We start from the raw sequence: 16,187 nt of genomic DNA, 5'->3' as shown, positions 1-16,187 counted from the left end.
TAAATATAAGAAATAAATTGGTCGCTACTAGAGAAATTCCCATAGCGATAAGAATATGAATTATCATGGCTTGGCAATTTCACAAGTAAATCAATTATCTACTTGACCTACAGCAACAGAGATTTAACTTGAAGTTCCTGCTGCCGGCTCATGTGGAAGATACCTCATCCCGCATATGAACTCCTTATGCAGTTCTCATGCTGGGCATGCACTCTCTTGCGTTCAGGAGATCCGTTTGTAGAGATCAAATAGAAGATTAGAGTAGAATAGAATCGAATGAAAGCATCTCAATATGAACAAACTAGTTCTAGATTGATTTGATCCATCATTAGTTGTGATTGTTGCAGTCAATCAAAATAGTTGCTTACACAGACTTGCAAACAGTATATAAAGTAGCTAGAGTGGACACGCTTACTATAGCTGATAACATATATGTAAGTATTAAACAACGTTATATATTCCCAGCGCAGCTCCGATCATTATACACTCCTACCCTGTAATTGATATGGATATATATGTATATATGCATATATTATATATATTTAATACATTTTTATTTAAAAATAGATTTAATATTTAAGTGAATGATAAATGCTGAGTATTAGAGAATTTACCGCTTGACCGATAATTACCCTGCAATTCTAAGATTGCATGAATTGAACACTTATTGATTAAATTGAGGAGCTCTAGCAAAATGCATTTCGCCCACTACTCATCGTAATGAGATCTTATCGCCGTCGTACAGGGTATTTATTTAGCGAATTTCATCACAGGCGCATCAGCGATAAGTCGATTGGAGTCCATATATAAATATTACATGGAAGACCACCTTTCAGTCGTTTGTGCATCGTAGCGCGGATCGGTCGACTGCAGCCTGAGGAAATCGTGCAGTGCAGCAAGCGAATTGAAAATGGTGTGTAAATAAATTAAACCTGAGCGCAAAGTTGAACAAAATGTATGCATGTTAACAAAAGGCTGCATACTGTAATGCAATTTAATATTAATATTGACATTGTAAAAAGCAATAGACGTGCAAGTGAATTATTAGACGCACGTGATAAGGAAAATGCATCGTAATCGCCAGACAAGAGCTGGCACAAGCAAATACAACTGCCTCTCTTCAAGATAGATAGCAGAAAGATAATTCCTTCAGCTACATTAATAACAATATGCATTTAATCTACAGCAACCGAAGAGCGTCTTGAAAGTCCTCCTGCTGGGGCTATTTGCCCTACAGCACGTGGAAGTAGGAGCTGGTTACCGTATTCTGGCCCCCTTCTTCTTTCCCGGCAAAAGTCATTTTATGATAACCGACGCGATTATCAGAGAATTAGTGCATAGGGGACATGAGGTGACCTTCATTACGCCATTCTCATTGGCCAAGGAGAACCTTGGGGCGAACTACACCGAGATTCTAATACCGCAATACAATATATGGGGCGAAAGTAAGTCTAAGCAAAGTAGTTGCAACCAACTTTTAAGCAAATCTTACTTCTCAGTTAGGGACCTAACCAGTGCCAAGTCAGCGCTGGACATGACAGATATCAGCACTATCACATTCCTCAGGGTGGCTTACACAATGGGCTTGAGCAGCACGAACTTTGCATTTGAGCAGAAGGAAGTTCAGAACCTAATCACTGCCAAAGACAAGCTGGGGAAATATGATTTACTTCTGGCCGAGCAGTTCTTCAATGAGGGTGCCCTCATCCTGGGTCACCTCTATCAAATTCCAATTATAACCGTCACAACATTTGGCTACTCCAACTACCTCAGCTCCCTAACGGGCATCATCAACCCGTGGTCGTACGTGGCTCACGGCTGGAAGCCCTATACAAACCGCATGTCGCTCATGGAACGTATTGACAGCGTGTTCTGTTCGTTTACAGAGGAAATGATGCGGTACTTCTGGTATTATCCTACACAAAACGAGATATTACAGAGACAACTCTCCTGGCAGTTTAAAGATTTACCAACTATTAAGCAATTAGAACGCAATATCTCAGTCATTCTCCTGAATAGCTACATGCCCTTGGAAGCTCCTAGGCCCTCAGCGTTCAACATGATTCCAGTCGGCGGACTGCATATAAAGCCCGCCAAGCCTTTGCCCACAAATATCAAAAAGTTCTTAGATGAAGCCAAGGATGGAGCCATCTACTTCAGTTTGGGTGAGTTTCAATGTCTTTTTCCCTGCAATGAACGTGCATGACATATCTCTTTAACAGGTTCCCAAGTGCGAAGTGCGGATTTTCCACCTGAGAAGATCCAAATGTTCCTTGGGGTCTTTTCTAGCCTTAAGCAGCGCGTTCTCTGGAAGTTTGAGGATGATAAATTACCCAATCTTCCGCCCAATGTGATGGTCCAGAAGTGGATGCCGCAGACTGACATATTAAACCATCCGAACGTGAAGGTTTTCATATCCCATGGCGGCCTCTTTGGAACTCAGGAGGCGGTGTATTATGGTGTACCAGTGCTCGGTATGCCCATCTATGCCGATCAGTATTTGAATATCAAGAAAGGCGAAGCTGCTGGCTATGCTCTCAGCGTAAGCTACCGCACCGTTACGGAGAAGGAGCTCCGCTATTCCTTGACTGAGCTCTTGGAGAATCCTAAGTATAGGGACAACATGAAGAGAGCTTCCCACATCTTCCGTGATCGTCCAATGAGTGCAATGGATACTGCGATGTACTGGATCGATTATGTCATTAAGCATCGTGGGGCACCACACTTGGTGTCCGAGGGTGTCAATCTGCCCTGGTATCAGTTCTATCTCCTAGACATCGTTGGCATTGTGTTAGCTTTAAGTCTGTTTCCCATTTTGGGTTTGCTTCTTCTTTGCCGCAGTCTCAGGTCAGCGAAGAAGCCAAAGCCAAAACCCAAACAAAACTAGAATAAGATTCTTTTCATATTTTTTCTGATAACTCAAAACGATTTATTGATAAACAAATGTGTGCTATGATTATGTCAATTAGGTTGAATAAATTTATAATTTTGTTTCATTTTTGAGATGCTTTAATACAAATTTGAGTGTTGTGTAAACATTTTATAAGGGACTTTATCCGACTCGCGTCAGGGCAACAGAAAGCTGCCCAAATAATTAACAACAAAGCTTACGAGAAGCGTACAAAGACCAGCGACAGCTATCTGAACTGGGCGCTGAAATACATATTAGGGGTACTCATAATTTCCGATCTTACTGGCTCAAAAATATACTTTTCAAATGTCAACGAATACAAAAGCTGGCGCGTGTAGAAGTGTGTGTGTGTGTGAGTGTAGAGTGTGTCTTGTGTCGTGTCTGTGTGTTGGTTGTGCCGAGCGCGCTCTACTGGCTGATGATCATGGACTTCTTTACCTTCTTCTCCTTCTTCTCGTGGGTGATGGTCACTTCCTCTGTGTTTAAGAAATAGTTTGAAATAGAGATTTAGTTGAGTTGCAGCTGATTTGGGATTCTATTTTATTGTTTACCTTCGAACTTCTGAGGCAACTGCTTCACAGTCTCAATAGTCTTGACTGTCTTCTCGCCGGGCTCAATGATCTCCTCCTCGTATTCCTCAATGATCTCCTCCTCGTCGGTGTCGTTGGGATTGTTGCTGGGCACCGGATCGTACACAGTCTTCACTGCCTTCTTCACAATACCCTCGGCGGTGACGGTGGTGTAGTGATACTCGGTGCCGCCCTCGATCTTGATGGTCTCCACAGTGGTCACATCGCCCGGATTCTCGGAGGGCACAATCTTCTTGGTGCCCGACTCGGACTTGAGCTTCTTGGTGCTGGTCACGTTCTTGTGCTTCTCAGCGTCCTTCAGGGTCTTCTTGTACTGCTTGATCTCCTCCTCGGTGAGCTCGACTTCCTCCTCCTCGTAAACGGTCTTCGAGGTGGTGATCGTCTTGCCCGACTCCAACTCCGTCGAGTAGGTGTACTCAACGCCGCCGGGCACACGCTTCGAGGCCACGGTTGTGGTATCGTTCTGCACAAAGTCGGCTGGTGGTGGTGGTGCCGATGACTTGGGCTTCTTCTTCTTCTTGCCGCCATCACCACTGCTCTGGCTGACGGACTTGATGCTCTGCTCCTGCAGCGAGTTCTTGCGCACGGTGCGATTGTTCTCGGTGATCTCAATGTTCTGGCTAACGCGGCGCGTCTCCTCAATGGTGGTGTCCTCGCGATAGTTGGACTGCGAGTCGTTGACATTCTTCTGCACCTTCTGCACGATGCGGCGCGACGAGGACTCCGTCGAGTCGGTCGAGTCCACCGACGACTTGCGGGTGACATTCTTCTTGGTCTTGTTCACCTTGGTGGTGGTGTTCTCATTGATTTCCGTGGGCACGGAATCGTAGAAGGTCTTGGTGCGCATGCTGCGCGAGCCATCCTCGTTGATGGTGGTGTAGACCTCCTCGTAGCCGCCCTCGATGGCGCGAGTCAGCATGGTGGTCTTGTCATCGATGCGTATCTCCTTGCCCAGGCGCTGCTTGACGAGCTTCTTGTTGGCCTGTTCCTTGGCCAAGTCCTCCTCGCTGACGGGCTTCGGATCCCAGAAGGTTTTCACCTGGGTCTTGACCGTGCCATTCGGCTGCGGCGTCGTGATGATCATCTCGTAGCCGCCATCGATCAGTTTATACTGGGTGCTGGCACCGGTCGCCTTGTCGTACTCAATTTTGCCATCCTCAATGTCGGCGGAGGTCAGGAGCTCTTCGTGTGGGGTAAAGAAGTTGCAATTGGTGTGAGTGTATGTGTGTTTCGTGTAAGTGTATTGCATATACATAGATGCTACAATAGAGCTACATAGGCCGGTGTGTGTGTGTTTGTGTGTGGCAAGCACTTGTGGCATGTTATACATATATAAGATATTCTTTTATGTATAGAAAAGGTTTTCCTATGCTAAGATATTGCAAATTAGTTTCATCTAAGGCGCATTTGGTAAATTATTGTTTTGTTGTTTTAAAATTCGTTTAAGCAACATTTGTACAGCATTTTCTTGTCTTGTTTTACTTTTGTTAAGGTTTAGGCTCTACTGTAGTTGTACTTGCTGGGCCTAGACGTGCACCGGCTCCGGCAGTTGTTCAGATTCGTTGTCGCCATCCAGTCGCAGGGTGAATCGGAGCAGCGCTGTCCTCGTCGCCAGTTGCGGCAGGCAGCTGTAGTGCATCAGCAGTTGCAGTAATTGTTATTTGAGCTTACGCGACGCCTTCTGCCTGCTCGGCTTGGTGGGTGCCGCATTCTGCTGCAGGATATGCTGATGGGCCGGTTGCGGTGGTGCAGGTGTTGCTGCCGCTGCCGCTGCCTGGGCACGCTGTGGTTTCGTTGGTGTTGTCGATGTTGTTGTTGTCGAAGTTGCTGTTGCTGTGGCGGCTGCTCTGGTTGATTGCTGTTCCACAGCTGCTGCTGGTGTTCTCTGTGCATTAGTTGGAAGTTTGTTAGTGGTGGCGGCTGCGGGGCTGGCTTTGACCTCTGCCCTGCCACTTGAGCCCTGGTTAGTTGGCAAGCTTAAGCTGGAACTGGAGCTGGAGCTGGGACTGAGGTTGAGGCTGGAGCTGGAGCTGGGAGGCTCAATCTTGGCTTCAGTTGTTGGCTTCTGCTGCTGCAGCAGTTTATTTGCGGTTTTAGTTAGCAATTGATTTAAGCCTAGCGTGTTATCGGTATCGTTATCGTTATCGTTATCTGCAAAAATGCGGTTAGGGTAGTTTTCATTTTAACTGGCGAAACTGGCTAAGAGCATTGCATTTAACAGAAGCCAATGATTGAAGATGAATGGCGATCAGCAGTTGATGTGATTCAAGATGCAATTCAGGCGGTGCTAATGAAGCTGATTGAAGATGATGATCTAGTAAATCTCTTAATATAACCCCCTCAGCTAAGGAAATAGTTCACACAACAAATGGATGGGACTCTGATGCAATGATGATGGCTTGAGAACTTAGAAATAGACGACTGAAAACGATAAATGTAAAAAGAGAAATAAACAAACTTATATTGGAAAACTCACTTACAAGACGAGTAGAGAGAGATGGCGGGGAGTGCAACACGAACAAATCTTAAAGCTAAAATAAAAATGCATGTTTCAAACGAAGAGTTTTTGTTCTAAGTGTTTTGTGTTCTTGAATAAATAGACAATATTTCAATGTAAATTACAACATAAAGGGTATAAAGAAAGAACTTGTTGGATTTGCTGTGTGATAGAGCTTGCTACACATACAAATCACTCGCACATACACACTCACACGTGTAACAACAGGCAACACTTTCTAGTTAGTTTCGCAATATAAATATAGATATGTATATATTTAAGAAAACATTTTATTTTACATTTTATACACACATTTTTCATTAGAAAAAATAAATTAAAATTGTAATTGATGAGAGGAATTTGGGATTTTGTGGGCCCTTTATGCAGATGAGCTAAAATAAAAACAAAAAGTGTTACGTTTCGAGAGGGCACAACAGTGGGAAAAAACGTATCAGAATTTTCAATTAAAATACAATGAAGTGTAAAAGTTTTGTGGTTGTTGTGCCAAGGATGTGTCTGGCCGTGTGTGTGTGTGTGTGTGTGTAAGTAGGTGTATCTCTCTCTCTGTGTGTGTGTGTGTGAATGCTAAATGCCAAGTGTGTCACACACACCAACACTTAAATGAATTTATAACGTTGAGAGCAGCAGCGTCGTTGACGAGTGTAAAAAAGTTTAATTTGAAAACTTAATTAAAATTTCTGTGCGTTTTTTTTTTTTTTAATATATACAAACTGTGTATATATATACATTATATATATATATATATGTTTTTTCTTCAATTTTATGATATGTGCTACTGCTGCTAACTAGGCTACAAACCATGCCCGAGTGTGCGTGTGTGTGTGTGTGTGTATGTGTGTGTGTCTAGCAATTAAATATGGCATTTTGCATGACACTTGACATCACTTGGCTTTAATTTCTGTTTTCATTTTCTACTTTTAACTTGACACAGTTGAGTGTGTGTGTGTGTGCGTGTGTGTGTGTGAGGACTTGTCTGTGGTCACACATAAATAACGATTTGTTGTTGTTGTTGTTGTTTGTCTGTTCACTACATATATTAGCTTCGTATCTATGAACTACCAGTTTCCGCCTCCTTGTCCGGCTTGGCCTCCAGCGTCTGGGTTATCTTCTTCCAGATGTTGTCGAACGCATCGGCGCCCGCATAATCAATCTGTCCCGACTCCCAGCACTGGCGACGCATCAGATTCTCGTACTGCTCCTGTTCAGGTGTGCGCTGCGCGCCGATGCGCAGCTGCGCCAATGCGCCGGCGAGGCCAGCCTATAATAACAAAAAATGATCCAATGGCCAGTGTTAGACAATGTCCAAAATAAAAGCGAACGATTCCAAAATACACACAAAACACATATGTCTAAATAAATAACTGTTGCTGTGCGTTACATAGAGGCATGCATGGGACATTAATAGATTAATTGCAATTATTTCAATTTAGTCTTAATTTTAGTTTTATGTACATTTAATTAGCTCGTTAGTTATTTATGCTTGCACAACGTGGCGTATGATTAATGCACGCTTCTCTGTTGTTGTTGTTGTTGTTGGTCGCTGCAAGCTGCTCTATATATACATATGTGTGTGAGTGTGTGCCGCATGTCCCTGTGTGGCAGATTACCATGAGCCGACTGCGCTCAATGAAGATGAAGCTGCAGAGTGGGTGGGTGGGCGTATAGGTAGGTGTGGGTGTATAGGTGCGTGTGCGTGTGCGTGTGCGTGTGGTATAAACAACAATAAAAAATACATCCAGTTGACATTTAAATGCTTTTCAAATGCAAATGCCAAAGTGCCACACCCAACCACCCACGCACCCACACGAGTCGCATACGCTTGAACAGCTCAAGGACTACTTAATGCCTTTTTGAAAGAGGCCAAAGCAAGCAATAAATCAGCAAATGCAGCAGCAGCAGCAGCAGCAACAGCAACAGCAACAGCAGCCCGCAACATGATGATGAATGACGATGATGAGCATGAAGATAATGAAGACAGTGAACAGTGGACAGTGGACAGTGGACACACGTTGTGTGATAATGGGACATGCAAATGTGGCAGACGACAGCAGCCAGCAGCAGCAGCCAGCAGCAGCAGCAGCAGCAGCAGCGGCGTCGGCAGCAGCAGCAACCAAAGTCAATTTAACTAGACACCAGACGACAGACAGGACGCAGGACAAGAGACGCGACGCGGCATGAGACGACATGAGACAATGCGACCCAGAGACAAGGAGAATAACAACAAATCTGAACTGGGAACTGGATAGGTGGTTGTGGTGGTTCTAGTGGTACTGGTGTTGGTGTTGGTGTTGGTGTTGGTGGTGTTTATGTTTGTGGTGCATTTTTGTTGACATTTGCCCGTTTCATTTGTAGTTTTTACCTCAGCTTCGACGGCTTCTGCGGCTTCTTCAGTTTGTGTATTGTGATTTGAGGTAGTTTGTGTCTTTGGGTGGTGGTTCGAGTGTGGTTCGTGGGTGGGTTGTTCTTGTGCTTGCGCTTGCTCATTGCTATTATTTACATCTATTGCTATGTACTCTTCATTGGCAGTGGTTGTTGTTGTTTGTTGTTGTTGTGGTGGTGGTGGCGGTGGTGGTGGTGGTGCTTGAGGTGCGTGTGGCGCTTGTGGTGCTTGAGGTGATGGTGATATGGGTCTGGGACATGCATCGCTCTGACACTGGCTCCAACTTCCTCTTCTCTCGACCTGCTCATGCGGAGCGAATTGTGGTTCGGGTTCGGGTTCGGCTTGTGGTTCGGGTTCATTTTGTTGTCGCTCCACTTGCTCATAGTAATCTGCCCAGGGATCACGATATTCACGGACATGCGGCACATATTGCTGTGGCTGTTGCTGATGGTGTTGGTGTTGATGTTGTTGTTGTTGTTGCTCTTGCTCTTGCTCATGATAGTAGCTGTCCATATCGTAAGTATATTCAGCATAGCTCGACGAGTGCGTTATGTTCAAGCAGAGACACTTTGGTTGTGATTTAAGCGATATTTTGCGTTTTATTTGGTTTGCGATAGTTAAGCGCATGACAAGCAAGAGTTTGAAATCAAAAATAAATTTAAATAACTTACAAGCGGCAAATAATAAAACTTAGGGCTACAGGAAGTGTACAGAATTGTATTAGAGCTCGAAGCACACCATAAAGAGAAGGATACACAAGAGTACAACATTTTACAGGGTATTTCAGCAAGTCTATACCCTAAGGGTTTACTGGAAATATCTAATTTAGAATAAAAGACATTTGGTTTTATTTACATAGATCTTTTAACAAATACAACTTGGTATTCTTTAAATATAAGTCACCCTAGAAACCGAAGGCTGCCCTAATCTTATGTAAGAAAATGTCCTCTATTATAACAAAAAAAAAAAAAATATATATATATATATATATATATATATATATATATATATATTAATATATATATATATATATATATATATATATATATATTAATATATATATATATATATATATATTTATTGAACAAAATCCAAAACTAATATTAAAAATAAATAAATAAATAGATAAATTAATAAAATGTTAAAATCCTTTGAAACCAAATGAATTTTCCCTACGAAAATAATTTAAATAAATATAAAGAACACATTTCTTGCTTTAGCTAAGCTTTCAACTATTTATTGACCACTTTTCATCTGCAGACTCTATCTAGACCCTTTGCTTTACATTATTGAAATCCCAACAGAAGCCTCTATAAATTGATAATAGCAATTTGCATGCCATTTGGATCATTTCAATTTATTGACGTAGCCAACTAAACATGCCGTTGGCGCCGGGCCAAATCGATGCAGAATCGAAGGCAGAAGAAGAAGAAAAAAAAAAAACAACACAAAAAACAGGCACACACACAAGTACACACACATACATACAAACAGAGATTGGCAGGAATAGAGGAAAAAGAAAATACTCCACTAAAAGAAATTGCCTGTCTACAAATTCCGAAATAGAGGACAATTTAGGGCGTGTCTGAACGAAACTAAAGTCAACTAAACTTAAATAAACTCTATTGAAAATAGACTAAAATCTATAACGAGGTCGTTGAAGCACAAAGTAGCTCAAAGTAAATGCAATATTTTGTTTATTATTTACACTTCATGAATCCATAAATATTATATATACATATCGCATAAATATCGTGATCATATATACAATGTGCTATACAAAAATAAATATATATTTGTGAATAATTTGGGTGACCCTCGCCTCTGTGAACTCTACTGTGTTCTATATATGTATATTGCGTGTGCTGGCAATAGATCAGCTTACCTCTGGTGGAACGCTTCTATCGGTATTATCACTAGCAATATCTGTATTATCCGGCGTTTTATGCTTTAGCATAGCAGCAAATTAGGGGTTAAAATGGACAGAGATTTCGGTTAGATTTTAAGTTGTTTAGTTTGGACGAAACGCAAAACTCTCAAAGAACTGGTTTTAGCATTAAAGAATCAATAAACAACAATTTTCACACACACTTTGAAACGTGAATAAATTACGTAGAGAGAGAGAGAGAGAGGTAGATAGATAGATATAGGAGAGTAGGTGTGTGTGAATCGAAATGAAATGTAGTGGAGCGCACTTACCATATTGTCGGTCAGAGACTGATGCACATTATCACAGAAGATGGTCCACCAGTGTTGGATAAGGTCTTGCGCATGGGCATATTCGTTGGGCGTGGCAGCGGTCTTTGTCTGAGAGTTGAACTGTATGAGCCATGGCTTCAATTTGCCAGCGAAATGCAAAATCTTAATCTTATCTCTGAACCTGAATAGAGAAATGGGGATGTTTATAGAGAAAATACCTCTAACTAACTAGATTCGCTTACTGTTTGAATGCGGGCAAATAGCAATAGGAAGCATAGGCCGTCACGTTGTAGACGAATGGCAAATGCTTCTTGATATCTGCGGTCGCCCAGTCGCCAAAGTACTGATTCAACAGACCCTGATCGCCGCCATCGAAGCTGCCGTTCTGCACGGCAAACTCTGTGATCTTGGTGAAGGTGTCCACGCTGGGCGTGAACACAAAAACGCCCGAGTTGAAGCAGTCTGGCCAGCTGACATCTGGAGCAGCGGAGAGTTCCTCACGCTCGAACAGCTCATCGCAGTTCTTCAGTACCTGTAGAGCGGGGAGTATTAGTGCTGATTCATATATACATAGTATATTCATGCGGGATCCACTTACCAGCGTGTCGGCATCGAGGAAGACACACTTCTCGAACTGCACCAGACGCCAGCAGTGGAGCTTTGTGAAGGTGACGCCCAGTTCGGGGCGGGCGAGAAGCGCCAGATTGGCAGCATCCTGTGAGTCAAGGACATTCACCTCTTGTACAACATTGTACACGTCCTTCAGTCTGTCGCGCATCGCCTCCGAGACGGTGGGCGTCACCAGCACAGCCAGCTGGTGGGCGGTGCCGGCGCGCTTGAGCGAATGTGCCAGCACCAGGGCGCCCAGCCCATAGTTATCATTTGTCGTCAAGGTAACCCAGGCGAACTCTAATACGGAAATAGGAGGAAATGCAGGAAAAGGAGTAAAAGTTAGATCAGTTTGCCTAGATATATCTATAGAGATTAAGAAATAGTCACAGTTAGCAGAGTAAGCCACTCAGATACACAAAGAGAAGTTACAAAGGCAAAAGCTTGGTATTAGCACAAGTTTCGTTTTTGCTGCCTCTTCGAAATTTCCATTTTCCATTTTCATTTCATCTTTTATTAGTTTGGCATTCAGCAAGCGATTTATGGATTATAAATAAACAAGCAGCAGGAATATACATATATAAGATCTATATAAATATAGTTTATATAGATACGCGATCTTGTCGAGTAAGTGAGTGTGAAATCTGTATGTGTGTGAGTGTGCGCATTGGCATCTGCGTCAACAACTTGTGGGCGGGGCACGCGGCAATCGCATGCAGCAATTTTGGCAATGTTTTCGATTATTTTGGGTTATATTGAGGCCCATTTCGGCTATTTTGTTGGATTTGCAAAAAAACAGAAGAGGCAGCTGAAGAAAAATTAGCAGCAAAATAGAAAAAAAACTCATTTCTCTCAGGCGCATCTGTTTTAGTCGGCAAATTATATTTTGCGTTGTTGGCATTTAGTTGTAGCACTATATACATATATACGTATTTATGTATATATATTTTTCTTTATATAAATGAGCTATGCATTTCCACTATCCAAATCAAATTGAAATTTTATTTGGGAATTAATGCATTCATGTAGGCGTTCAGTAGATTTATTAACAAGCTCTTTAATGGCTTATGAAAATTATATTTTTATGATGTTAGACTTAGGCTTAAATGGTATAGTATATACATATATAGAACAGATCTTACAGCTCGTAAATCTAAGAGCATTATCAATATTTTTCCTGCTTGGTAAAACATAATTAAAAATAAAATCAAATATTTTTCTTTGCAACTTGTCAATTTTAGCATTTTTTTATAGACCTATAAAAATTAAATGGATTATTTAATATTGCATAGTTTAACCTTATTTTTATATACAAATAAAAAATTGAAAAAATGTATAATATTTTCTGAAATTCCCTGTCATTTCTCTACTACATATTTATATATATATTAAATAATAAATCTTTAGTAATTTCCTAAATAAATATATATATTTTTTACTATTAATAGAAATAAATTTTTAAATTTTTAAATAAATAAATATCCATGCATGAAAATAAAATAAAAATTCATTAGATCGTCGTTATTATAGAAAAAATAATAATTTATTTTCAGTTTGTATTATGGACAATGGTAAAATTCGTTGTTGGAATATTAATTTCTACAAATTCAAGAGAGTTCTTTGTACAGTTGGCTGTGAATCACTTTAGTTGGGGGTTAAATTCTTGATTAGTTCATATTGTTGGGTTTTTGGTATCGCCAAATAATCTGATCTGTAAGGTTTATTTAGCATTAGAAAGCGCACCGGATTTGGTAGTTGAGAAGCGTTTAGATGTAGATAAATATGTGAATTTCAAGAACAACAACAAGAACTACCTTCAGTGCTACGCATTCGGCAGCGAATGGAAACGACGGAGGAGGAGAAGAGGAGCAGCGACAGCAGCAGCAGTAGAAGCAACAGCAACGGCTGAATGCATTGGCGACAGCCTCTGCCGCCCTCCGGTAGGTGGCGCTCTCATATACAAAAATGTATCTGACGGATTTAATGGATGTGTGTGGGTGCAAAATAATGCGACTTCAGGGTGTTGTTGAAATCTTTTTGTTTATTTTGTTTTTTTGTATGCCTGTTCTTGACATTCTTTATATTTTATGTGTGCAATGAGCTGTAGTGCCTAAAATAAAAATGAAATCATTTACTTGGCCAAACTAAAAATGGTTTTTAATAACTTCGTGACTTACCGGATGCGAGCACAAACAACAATAATAATATGAGAATATCATGTCACAACAATAAAAAACAAACCATATATACGTATATCTATATTCACCGAAATAAAAATATCAAAAAGAATGAGATGCCATCCATAAATTTCGATTTAAATTAAATAAACAACACTTGGCTGTCCAAACTGAGGAGACAACTGTTCGAGTTGTCTAAATGTCACAAGAAATTTAAAAAACGAACCGATCTTAAAATATATATTTATATATGTATATACCTACTTAACTGACAAGGAATTTTAATACTGACAGCTGTTTGCCTGTGCAGGCAAACGATGCGAAATTGTGCGCAGTGTAGCCGAAAGCTCGCTGGCTCGCTCTTAGCTCTAAATGAAAGCTCGCAGCAGCAGCTGCAGCGCTCTCTTAGCTTGCAAGTCGAACAACTCGGAGCTGGCCTCTGCCCTCTGCTCCCTGGCCCCGGCTCAGCCAAGGCTTATCATCAGCTGATTAGCTTGCAGCACAAAAGGTCAACGGCGCCGCAATTGCTCAATGAGGCGTTGAGGCTGACATTTGACCTATGAATGAGAAGAGCTTGTGAATGGGACAGGGGCATGGCCATAGCCAGACCAAAAACGAAAACTCGTTCATGCAACGCCGCCAATGCCAATGCGAGCGCCCCAATTGTGGCAGCCGGCAAAGCAGAGACCGGCAAAAATCGGCGAGTGCAGCAATGCCAACATCCAAACGAGTTATACGGCAAAACTGAACAAGCGTATGTATCTGCCAGATATACGCATGCATATATATAAATATATATGTATATGTATATCGCTGTATCTGATGAAGAGGCCACTAAAAATAGCCAGAAAATGTGAAATGAAATTGTAGCGCGACAAGCAGCAAACTCTGCTAGCTGCATGCAGCACACGCTGATACTCAGACACACACACGCACACACACACACAGAGATACAGATACAGATACAGATACTCACGCACTCATAGATACAAATACATTTTTAGAAATCGCAGCAAGGGAGCTACTCGAACTGGAGAAGGCAGCGCCTTATGATTTATGCGGGCATCAGATACAGTTACACACACACACACACACACACACACACAAACACACATATACATATACAATATATGTATTGGCATTTCTAAAATTTTCATTTAATTTTCTGCTGCTGCTGGCATTGTGGGCGTTTTTGGCTGTGGAAAACTTTTTCTTCTCGAATATTGTGAAATACCACTGTGAATTGTTAGCGCCTGTCGCCAGCCATAATTTCTAGATGTCTGCTCTGTCTATAAATAGCTGCATCTATAACTGATGCCTGCGTTTGCGTATGCATATAGCATATGATTATAATTATTCGATTCATGACGCGTGTGAAAATGCCACGGCAAATGCAGTTCCACAGGGCTCAGGGTATGCGCATAGGGGCAGTCGGATCAACTAAATGCGGAAATTGTAATCAGCCTTGATAATCAGCATCTGTATTTGCTTTCTGCCTCCTGGCGCTAGCTTGTACAGTTACTTACATAGGTCGCGACTTACTTTAATCAATGGACGGGAACGACGACAACTGACAAGTGACAACAAATCTGGCACTGACCTTCACCACGCACTCTCTCGCTCTTTCTCTTCAAAAATAGGCACAAAGAAGCACAAAAATATAACAAAAATTTGCTCACTGTGCAAAAACGTTGAATAGCGATACAAGACAAAAGGGAATAGCGGTAAGGCCTCTGCCAACTCTCTCAATGCATTGCCGCGCATAGCTCTGCTTACGCTCTCCATTGGCCTCTCTCACGCTCGCACTCTCGCGAACTTTAAGCTCGACTCTCTGGCACACGTAACACAGTGGGTACGTTATCAGTGCGTCAACATTTGTCTAAGTCAATTTCGCGCATACTTTTCATAAACAAACAACTGACGTTTTTTGTATGTATGTATGTCAGTAGGTTTGTGTGTATGTTTTTATATATTTTTCGTCTTTTTCTGATGCGCTTCGTTTTCGAAATCTAAATGCTCTGCATGCACACACACACTTGCACACCTGCACACACAGAGGCGCCGTCATACTCATGCATACGCACAAGCAGAGGCAGAGGCAGAGGTAGTGGCAGCGGCTAAGCAAATGCTATTGAAGGTCAGTAAAGGTCGTCGCCGCAATTTGCTGGCCTCAAAACACATGTAGTTGACAATCTCATATCAACTGTTTCTTACATATCAACTATATAGAATCTGTATGTATTTATGCGAAGATGCGGCGTTATGAAATATGAGAATGCAATTTGCTTGCGGCATTTATTAATTGCGATAAAAAGAAACGGAGAAGAGCTGCAGTCGCAGTCGCAATTGCAAACACAATTGCAAAGGGAAGGCCCAGCAGCGCCTCTCAACGTGGATATGGATAGGCAGTAGCCATGCATAGTATACACATACACACGCACACACACAGACTCTCTTTGGATTTAACTTTTTTTTTTTATCTGTGTTCACTTCTTTGGTGGCGAACGCTCTTGTTGTTGGTAAAAACTTACTGCTCATTTTGTATTTGTTTTATTTTGTTTAACTATTGTGTATTATTTTGTTAAATATATATATATTTTTAACACACGCGGACCGAGTCCTTCGCGATTTATTGCGTTCCGGGGATGAAAAATTGGTGGTGGAGGGTGGGGCGTGCCCGCTGGTTGAGCTTTCACACACTGAGTGACGAGAGCGAGTCGAATTGTCTGAGTTGCCTTGCGGAGAGATTTTTGCGTTTGGCTGTTCTGCCTACCACGAGCGACGACAAGAAACTGAATGTGTC

The 16,187-nt window shown here is 41.7% G+C and overlaps 3 protein-coding genes across 7 annotated transcripts; 1 reads left to right on the top strand and 2 right to left on the bottom strand.

Annotated features, from left to right (window-relative positions):
- Positions 1-754: 754 nt before the first annotated feature.
- LOC108653555 (UDP-glycosyltransferase UGT5-like) lies at positions 755-2,996 on the top strand. Its single transcript, XM_018104159.3, has 4 exons — positions 755-913; positions 1,187-1,445; positions 1,500-2,165; positions 2,223-2,996. Exons 1-4 carry the CDS (start codon positions 911-913, stop codon positions 2,885-2,887), a joined length of 1,593 nt encoding a protein of 530 aa, XP_017959648.3. The 5' UTR covers positions 755-910; the 3' UTR covers positions 2,888-2,996.
- LOC108653559 (uncharacterized) lies at positions 2,895-16,163 on the bottom strand. 2 transcript variants are annotated; one of them, XM_018104166.3, is made up of 3 exons: positions 15,916-16,163; positions 3,463-4,683; positions 2,895-3,387 (listed from the first exon to the last, which is right to left on the bottom strand). In XM_018104166.3, the coding sequence occupies exons 1-3, from the start codon at positions 15,920-15,922 to the stop codon at positions 3,320-3,322; spliced, it is 1,296 nt and encodes a 431-aa protein (XP_017959655.1). In that variant the 5' UTR covers positions 15,923-16,163; the 3' UTR covers positions 2,895-3,319. The 2 variants fall into 2 exon arrangements, with proteins under 2 accessions (XP_017959655.1, XP_089118502.1); XM_089262376.1 differs by lacking the exon at positions 15,916-16,163 and having other exon boundaries at positions 3,463-4,831.
- Gyg (glycogenin 1) lies at positions 4,920-16,163 on the bottom strand. 4 transcript variants are annotated; one of them, XM_018104154.3, is made up of 7 exons: positions 13,022-13,375; positions 11,197-11,507; positions 10,841-11,130; positions 10,599-10,779; positions 8,379-8,966; positions 7,076-7,277; positions 4,920-5,652 (listed from the first exon to the last, which is right to left on the bottom strand). In XM_018104154.3, the coding sequence occupies exons 1-7, from the start codon at positions 13,035-13,037 to the stop codon at positions 5,159-5,161; spliced, it is 2,082 nt and encodes a 693-aa protein (XP_017959643.2). In that variant the 5' UTR covers positions 13,038-13,375; the 3' UTR covers positions 4,920-5,158. The 4 variants fall into 4 exon arrangements, with proteins under 4 accessions (XP_017959643.2, XP_017959644.1, XP_030239390.2 ...); XM_018104155.3 differs by lacking the exons at positions 4,920-5,652; positions 13,022-13,375 and adding an exon at positions 15,916-16,163 and having other exon boundaries at positions 6,065-7,277; XM_030383530.2 differs by lacking the exons at positions 4,920-5,652; positions 8,379-8,966 and adding an exon at positions 10,285-10,347 and having other exon boundaries at positions 6,065-7,277; positions 13,022-13,251.
- Positions 16,164-16,187: the final 24 nt, after the last annotated feature.

Source organism: Drosophila navojoa, chromosome 5, assembly GCF_054131105.1.
Source record: "Drosophila navojoa isolate 15081-1374.11 chromosome 5, UAZ_NAV_1.0, whole genome shotgun sequence".
Classification (NCBI taxonomy): domain Eukaryota; kingdom Metazoa; phylum Arthropoda; class Insecta; order Diptera; family Drosophilidae; genus Drosophila; species Drosophila navojoa.
This window is presented reverse-complemented; position numbering and strand designations above follow the sequence as displayed.